The following is a 9,172-nucleotide window of genomic DNA, read 5'->3' on the forward strand; positions in this document are numbered from 1 at the left end:
GTGGCTGCAGGGAAAAGTCTGATTTAGGATTGGTGCTGTAGCAGTGCCCCACTATAGACCCTGGCTTATCTCTCATCAATTCCTCCATCTTGGCACTGGGAACAGTGGAGCAGTGTTCCCTCTAAGTCGAGTTAGTGTGAGCTAACTCACAGTTTTTTAGCTTCCGGCTCACACATTTTTGTCTTAGCTCAGAGAGGATGGCTCCAGAGCAAACTAATTTATGCAGCAGAAAAATTGCTTGCTCACAACTTTAATGCCAGTAGCTTATAAAGTCGAATGTTTGCTCACAAGACTCCACAGCTTAGAGGGAGCATTGATCAGGAGTATGTGGACCTGCCATGGGACTCAGAGGGGCTATGGCTCAGTGGTTGAAGATGACGACGACATTGGATTTATATCCTGCCCTCCACTTAGAATCTCAGAGTGGCTCACAATCTCCTTTATCTTCCTCCCCCTTGTGAGGTGGGCGGGGCTGAGAAGACTCTCACAGCAGCTGCCCTTTCAAGGACAACCTCTTTGAAAGCTATGGCTGACCCAAGGCCATTCCAGCAGCTGTAAGTGGAGGAGTGGGGAATCAAACCCGGTTCTCCCAGATAAGAGTCCACACACTTAACCACTACACCAAACTGGCTATCTGCATCCGCTTGGCATGCAGAAGGTCCCAAGTTCCATTATGGTTGCCAGCCTCCAGGTGGTGCCAAGATCCCACGCTATTACAATTGATCTCCAGGTGGATGAAAGGTTTGTTTCAGCTTAAGGCATAAGAACATCAGACAAGCCCTGCTGGATCAGACCAGTGGTCCATCTAGTCCAGCATCATGTCTCACACAGTGGCCAACCAGTTTCCCTGGAGGACCAATGACAGGGCATCGGAGCCAAGGCCTTTCCCTGATGTTGCCTTCTGGCTCCGGGATTCAGAGATTGATTGCCTCTGAATGTGGAGATTCCCATGCGTCCCTTTTTGCAACTTCACGTGTTCATGTGCATCTCATCATTGTATCGATGCCCTGGCCTGGATAGCCCCAGCTAGCCCGATTCGGTCAGATCTCAGAAGCTAAGCAGGGTCAGCCTTGGCTGGTATTTGGAAGGACGACCTCCAAGGAATACCAGGGGGGTAACGCAGAGGCAGTCAATAGCAAACCCACCTTTGAAACGTCTCTTGTCTTAAAAACAAGTCTAGTTTGCCATCTAGTGGCACATAACACTAAAAGATCTAGAACTTTTGACTACCAGACAATCTTAGGATCTCCTGGTTATTCTACACACAATGCCATGTAATAGTAGTAGTGGTGGTGGTAGTGGTGGCGGCGGCGGCGGCAGTGGTGACAGCAGTTTTAGAAAAAATATACGCTGCTTTTCCAGAGACCTTCCAGTGGGGGTGAGAATTGCCTTTGATGTATTTCCAGGTATCTAAATAGCCAGAAAAGGCCATTTGTTTGCATGCATAATAGACACTAGAAGCAACTGCGCACTGTCTAGTGGGAAATTATGTCTCTGTCAAATGCAGTGCATATTGCATTATTATGATTAGTGTACCCATTCAGTGTCCTGAGAAGACCCAGAATATATTCAGGTCTCTAGCTGGGCACAGTTTGTTATCCTCTTACAGAGACTTACAGAGTACAGATAGTGACTTGAAAGAGTCCATTTCTTTGATGTTTACACAATTTGCTGATAAGAAAAGCCAGCTGCCAAAGGAGCTTAGCAGTCCTGTGACACAGAGCTCTTTGGAAGAAAACAGAAAAGAGGGAGGAGAAGTCTCAGAAGCACAAACATATCTGCCCTGTGAGAGAAAACCCCCGTCATATTTTTAAAATGTAGCATTTTTTGGCTTTCCTGTCTGGATTTTCAATTTATCAGGATGCCACTCCCACAGACAAAAAACGGCTTTTACCAGATATCAATAATCTCACAATAATTCTTAGGACACTCCCGCAAGGCAGACGAGGCACCAGGACACCTGCTGAGTCGTCTTAGAAAATAGGAGGGGTCAGGTGGAACTTTTGTTGGTGTTAGCCGCCCTGAGCCCGCTTCGGCGGGGGAGGGCGGGATACAAATAAAATTTTACCTTACCTTACCTTTCCCCCAGCTCATGTAAAAGGAATTTAGATGCCCCAAAACTGAAGACAAGTGCTGCCGGATGGCTGTTAGATAGCTCAATATGTATACATGTTTTTTGTGCATACGCCCAGGGGTAGAATTCTAGCAGAGCTCCTTTGCATATTAGGCCACACACCCCTGATGTAGCCAGTCCTCCAAGAGCTTACAAGGCTCTTTTTTGTTTTTGTTTTTTTAATAACAAGTTTTATTAATTTTTTCTACATACTGCACACCGTAAGGGGAAAGGGTTGTGGGATACAGGATAGGACAAGAGCATTATAAATTCTACATATAATTATCTTTTCTCTTAAAATCATCACCAGTAAGTCTTAAACATATCATTATTAATTTTGGATACATTTTCAATATTTAGTAAAACATCTCTATCTCAAATTCTAATATTTCTTCTGGACCTCAAAATTTTTTTCAATCAATATATGTTTTATTTCTGTTACAGACTTTTTATTGTAAAATCTAGGCATTCTGGTCCTTAAAAATAATTCAATAATAAAGTATTACTTCTTTTCTTTAAGTCTAATAAATCCTATTCTTATCTTGATCTTATTGATTCAATATATTTATCACTTTAAACTATTTACTAAATATCTTCATCAAGCTATGCACATTCTAACAATCACCCCAGAAATATCTCACAAATATTTTTTTCAATAAATCTATTACATACCTATCTCCCAATAAATTTAAACTTTCTCCATATTTAATTTTTGTACCTCCTATCACCGAGATTTCAATCCAACATTTATTTCTTAACCCTACAATTTTAATCTGAGCCTCTTCCCAATAATACCTCTAAGGATTTCAAATTCTTCTTTTCTACCATTCCAACAATTCTACCCCACCAATATCTTTGTTATTCATTCCTTTCTTATTTTAAGCACCCTTTTATATATTTTCCCCTCACCACCAGCCAAATAATCTAAATAAATCCCTCCCAATATCACAATCTTTTCTTTCTCCAAACTGTCAAATTTTTAACCAAAGTTTACAGATTTTAACTGCATCTCTAATAATCCATTTCTCACAAAGTCCAAGGCTATATTAATTTCTTCTCCATTTCTGACAATTCAAAAAATTTTTGTCTCTCTTTTTTAAAAAAGGTCTTCCAGTTTTTAGCCAGTCCTAATAACATACGTCTGTTAAAATTTCCTGGGCTGTTGTGTTTCTCTTTCTCTTTTGGGATCTTTGAGGGACGCTGCTGCTCCTCCTCTCTGATAAGGTGTTCTTTCTCTTTTCTCCTTCACCATCAACTCCATTTTTAAAATAATTCTCATATTGCTGGGCTTCTTTTTTTCCCATCATCTCTGTCTTCTGGTCTTCTGATATTATCTGGTTTGTTACATCCTGTGGCTCATTTATACTCTCAGTAGTATAAGCTGTTGGGTCACGTATCAGATTGAGGCATTCATGCAAAGACTTTTGCAGAGTTTGCATCCCATTCATGAAATTGTCCTGAAGAATTTCTAGAGCCACATTTATATCCCAATCCGATTCTACCTTCGACCCCTTCATGTCCATTCAATAAAGAAAAGGAGCTGTGAAGGTTTGTGCCAATCCAAGAACCTTCTGCCAATTCTTCTCTTTTACAATATTTCCACTTTTCACTTTTATTTCAGTTTAAGTCTTTAAATCAGTCCACTTTATATTCTCCAATCAAAATCCAATGTTCCACTTTATTTTTCCTCCAGTCACCAAAAAGGATTTTTATTTTTCTTCACTCTCAAGCCCCATTTTAGATTTTTAAGTCTTTTAACACTGAGAAGGGGGGAGGGTTTGAGGGGGACTAATGACGTCACTCCTCCCCTCCTTTTCTTGACTTTCCCCCCCAATTCAAAATAGCGAATGGGGTTTTCTTTCTTGCAATACTTCAGTGTCTTACTTGTAGATGTTTCATTCAGTGTAGAATATCGCTATTTAATCTTCATTGCTCTTGGACTAACAAGCGGTTCACTTCTAGTGCCATTGCGAAAATGGCGACTGCACGATGGAGCCGGAGGCAAAGAAGGTGCTATGAATCCCGCACTTGTCGGAATTCTGCACCATCATCGCGCCTCTTGGTGCCAGAGATCCTTACCGGGTCTCCGGTAGAGCCCCCTTGAAGGATCCCCTCCATTCACACAGTTCAGAAGAGCTGCCGGGAGGCACTCGGTAAGCTGCTTCTGACCCTGAAGCTAACATGGCCTGGAAGCCCTAGGCTCTTTTTTGTAAGTTCTTGGAGGACTGGCTGCATCAGAGGTGTGCGGCCTAATATGCAAAAGAACTCCTGCTAAAATTCCACCCGTGTGTAAATATTTCTAAACATGATGTCCATTTTAAAAGCCATCCTGTTAAACAGAATTTCTGCCTGAACTGTTGGAGCATTACTATCGGAGGTATGCATGATCTCACTCCCTGGCTCTGCACTCCCAGGGCTGCCATTTCGTTGTTGTACCCGCCACCCCACCTCTGAATTCAAAAGGTGCCCCCAGGCTCCAGACCCCTTATGTAGAAGCAGTCACAGACTGTCTTTTATGAGCTCAACATTCAAGAGATGACTTCAAAACCAAACATTCAAAACACAGAAAACTCCAAAAGTAAATTCATAATGAACGTAGGTCTTTACAGATCATGAGAGGAAGGGCAGGAAGGGTTGCATCAGGGTTTAGTTCTTGTGGCCCTTTCTTACATGCCCAGGGAAATGCTGATTGTCACTTTGGGGTCAAGAAGCAATTTTATCCAGGCCAGTGTGACCAGGGATCACGGAGGGGTTTTGCCATCTTCTGTGCATGGAGCAGGTGTCAATGGGGATGTGTGTAGGGGATTGATGACCCTGGAGGTCCTTTCTAGCTCTGTGATTCTGAGATACTGGTGGGTCATGATGAAGGATTGTACCACTATCACAACTAGGAAGCCACATGACTATCATCTCAAAGGGGGGCTAGAGGTGGAAGGAACTTTGGGGGTTATCTAGTCCAACCTCATTCTTCATGGGGTTTTCCTCCCCCCCCCCCCCCCATCTAGCCACTAACATACCCATACCTGTTTAGCTTCAGCAAGTATCCTATATCTTCAGACCATCTAGGACAGGGGTTGCCAATGTGGTCCCGTGAGCACCATGTTGCCTGCCATGTTTTTTTTTTAAGTGGGTGTGGCCAAGCGGGGCTATTACCCATTGGGTTGCCAATCCCCAGTTGGGAACAACAAATTTGAGTATTCGATGTTAAAGGAACAAAGCAAGAAATTACACTGAACCATCAACCAAGAGCCCATAACAGATGTCTCTGTACTCCCCAATGAAGTGCAAATATAATCTGTATTGTTATTTTAAAATATCGTTAAGTGGTCTGTGGTCAAGGACCAAATGTGTCTGACTGTAAGTATGTATACATATGCAAGACTAAGTATGTATACATATACAAAGAGCATTTTTTCTGGAGATGCTGGAATATTCAAGAGGGAAATGAAGGAGAAGCACACAGTCACCACTCCTGAATTTTTAAACATTTTTTGAGAATTTTGTTTCCACAAAGACATTCCAGAACTCCATTCCACCAAGTTCCCCCAGCACATACAATAGCACTATGCAGACTCCAGATCAGGGGTGGCCAAACTGTGGCTTGGGAGCCACATGTGGCTCATTCACACATATTGTGTGGCTCTCGAAGCCCCCACCGCCCCATCAGCTGGCTTGAAGAAGGCATTTGTCTCTTTAAATTAGTTCTCCAAACCAAACCAGTTGGCAGCTTGGAGAATGCATTTGAAGTTAAAGTTGCTTTGTTTCCACCTCTCCCTCCCTCCTCCCTCATCTATTTGCTTTCCCTCCCTGTCTTGTGGCTCTCAAACATTATTTTATGTGGCTCTTATGTTAAGCAAGTTTGGCCACCCCTGCTCCAGACTATAGGAATTTCTTCTCTTGAAAAGTTCAACAGTAATAGTCAGATATATATTCAGATATGCAATCTCAGATATATATTCAGATATGCAATCTCAGTTAAAGTCTCCAAGTTGTGGGAGTCGGCTCCCGTACACAATTCAACCATGACTCCCAGGTGCACAATAACAAATCAAATGCACAACGGCAATATATGCTTACTAATACTTGCTCACAGAGGCAGGAAATATTTCAGTGACAGTACTGCAACGTGGTTCTTCTTTCTCATGTCATGCAGTTGCCAAATGTCTCAAAGCGGATCAAACCAGAAAGCAATGTAGCTCAAATGCACAATGGCAAAATATGAAGATAGATCCAGGTGGGCAGCCGTGTTGGCCTGAAGCAACAGAATAAAGTTAAAGTCCAGTGGCACCTTCAAGCTCAACCAAGTTTTATTCAAGGTATGCGCTTTCATGAGTCACCGCTCACTTCTTCAGATACTTGAAAAGAGCTAAATGTCAACATAGATTTCTCAGTGAAGATACATTACAAAAAAACAAGATGTCTGTGATGTAAATAGGCTACCTTACTTTTTTTATATAATTATTTTGAATTTATATACTTTTAAAATTCCAAATATCTTTGACACACAAATTCACAGTAACAACCGTAAGAAACAAACCATTTTCAAAAGAGCCTTTTGGCTAACAATAAGAAGAAAACGCTTCACAAAATGAAGAAGGACTTACTCTTTATACAAATTTTGTCTCATTGCTGAATTGCTTGCAACTGGAGAGCATCATTGTCAACTTTAAAACTGAAGGTTTGCAACCAGATAAAAAAGATATAATTGGCTTGCACCATATAGAAAAATACATTGCAACAATGGGTAATTCCTTCATGAAGCCCCAGTGCTTGGATCCAGTACGCATGGAGTGTTTTGGCCAGCAATGAAATGAAGGCTTTGCACATGCTTCTAGTAAAAGGAACTGGCTCACTCCCTCATTATATACAGCTCAGCAAGTGGAAGATAACAATACTGACACACAACACATGTCTCAACACATGTCTAGAAAGAAAAGTAGTCATTTGTCTTAGATCACTTTTACTGGCAGCTAGGCACCTATGCCTGAAAGCAATTAACCAAGCTGTTTTAAATGTATATTGCTATATGCTGACAAAGCCAAGGCAACCAAGAAGCCTACTAAAATCCTTCTTTTGTCTTACTTTGATAATGGCACATGAGAGGGGGATAGTAAATTATAACAAACTGGCTTCTCCCCTGTGTGGATTCTTAGATGTGTTTGAAGAGTGCTTCTGTCCCTCAGTCATTTCCTACACTCTGAGCATTCAAAGGCTTCTTCTCTGTGTGGGTTCTCAGATGACTCTGAAGATTGCTACTCTGACTAAATCTCTTCCCACACTCTGAACATTCAAAAGGCTTCTCCCCTGTATGGGTTCTTTGATGCTGTTGAAGATTGCCACTGTGAATGAATCTCTTTCCACACTCTAAGCATTCAAAAGGCTTCTCCCCTGTGTGGGTTCTTAGATGTTTTTGAAGATCACCATTGTGACTGAATCTCTTCCGACACTCTGAGCATTCAAAGGGCTTCTCTCCTGTGTGGGTTCTTTGATGCTGCTGAAGATGGCCACTCTGAATGAATCTCTTTCCACATTCTGAGCATTCAAAAGGCTTCTCCCCTGTGTGGGTTCTTCGATGCTGCTGAAGACTGCCACTCTGACTGAATTTCTTTCCACACTCTGAGCATTCAAAAGGCTTCTCCCCTGTGTGCGTTCTTTGATGTTTTTGAAGACTGCTACTGTCACTGAATCTCTTCCCACATTCATAGCATTCAAAAGGCTTCTCCTCTGTGTGAGTTCTTAGATGCTGTTGAAGAGTGCTAGTGTGAATGAATCTCTTTCCACATTCTGAGCATTTAAAAGGCTTCTCTCCTGTGTGGATTCCTAGGTGTTGTACAAGACTGCAATTGTAACTGAATCTTTTCCCACACTCTGAGCATTCAAAAGGCTTTTCCCCTGTGTGGGTTCTTTGATGCTGTTGAAGATGGCCATTGTGATTGAATCTCTTCCCACACTCTGAGCATTCAAAAGGCTTTTCCCCTGTGTGGGTTCTTTGATGCTGTTGAAGATTGCTAGTCTGACTGAATCTCTTCCCACACTCTGAGCACTCAAAAGGTTTCTGCCCTGTGTGGATTCTTAGATGTTTTTGAAGATCGCCACTCTGATTGAATCTCTTCCCACACTCTGAGCATTCAAAAGGCTTCTCCCCTGTGTGGGTTCTGTGATGTTTTTGAAGATCGCCACTGTGAATGAATCTCTTTCCACACTCTGAGCATTCAAAAGGCTTCTCTCCTAAGTGGGTTCTTTGATGCCATTGAAGACTGCCACTCTGACTGAACTTCTTACCACACTCTGAGCATCGAAAAGGCTTCTCCCCTGTGTGGATTCTTAGATGTCTTTGACGATGGCCACTTTGACTGAATCTCTTCCCACACTCTGAGCATTCAAAAGGCTTCTCCCTTGTGTGGATTCGTAGATGTTTTTGAAGATCACCACTTTGACTGAATCTCTTCCCACATTCTGAGCATTCAAAAGGCTTCTCCCCTGTGTGGGTTCTTTGATTACTTTGGTCACTCTGACTGAATCTCTTCCCAGACACTGAGTATTCAAAAGATTTCCCCGCTGTGTGGATCCTTTGGTGCACAAGGCACTGCGATTTGTATCTGAAGTACTTCCCACACTGAAAGCATTTATATGCCTTCATTATGTGCTGCTTTGGAAAATGAATATTACACTTTTTCCCATCCAAAAACATAATTACACTCTGGGAACAGATAAAGGGCTTCTCTCCAGAATGAATTCTTTGGTGTTGAATGAGGTCTGATTTCTCTGAGAATCTTTTGTCATAGTCTGAGCCACTATAAAGTTTCTCTCCTGTATTCGTTCTTATATGTCTAAGGGACTCTGCTCTGCCAATCATGGTCTTTCCACATTCCAGCCATTGATCATTCTTCTTTCCAGTGTGCATTCCAACATGAACAGTACATCGTGTTAGATCTGAGAAGTTCATTCCACACTCTAAGCACTTGTATCTTTCCTCCAACATGTGACTTGTTTTTTGGAAATCCCCCTCTAGACAGGGAATGGATTTATTCTTCTCATTCCCCCTGCGGCTTACTGTCT

At 42.1% G+C, this 9,172-nt stretch overlaps 1 protein-coding gene across 1 annotated transcript; it reads right to left on the reverse strand.

Moving 5' to 3' along the window:
• Positions 1-7,292: 7,292 nt before the first annotated feature.
• LOC132567252 (gastrula zinc finger protein XlCGF57.1-like) lies at positions 7,293-9,095 on the reverse strand. Its single transcript, XM_060232940.1, has one exon. It carries the CDS (start codon positions 9,093-9,095, stop codon positions 7,293-7,295), a length of 1,803 nt encoding a protein of 600 aa, XP_060088923.1.
• Positions 9,096-9,172: the final 77 nt, after the last annotated feature.

The sequence above is a fragment of the Heteronotia binoei genome, chromosome 2 (genome assembly GCF_032191835.1).
Source record: "Heteronotia binoei isolate CCM8104 ecotype False Entrance Well chromosome 2, APGP_CSIRO_Hbin_v1, whole genome shotgun sequence".
Taxonomy (NCBI): domain Eukaryota; kingdom Metazoa; phylum Chordata; class Lepidosauria; order Squamata; family Gekkonidae; genus Heteronotia; species Heteronotia binoei.

What these genes read in the sequence shown, in the direction of transcription:
- LOC132567252 (XM_060232940.1), bottom strand. Translation starts at nt 9,095, where the DNA reads ATGTTGGAGGAAAGATACAAGTGCTTAGAGTGTGGAATGAACTTCTCA.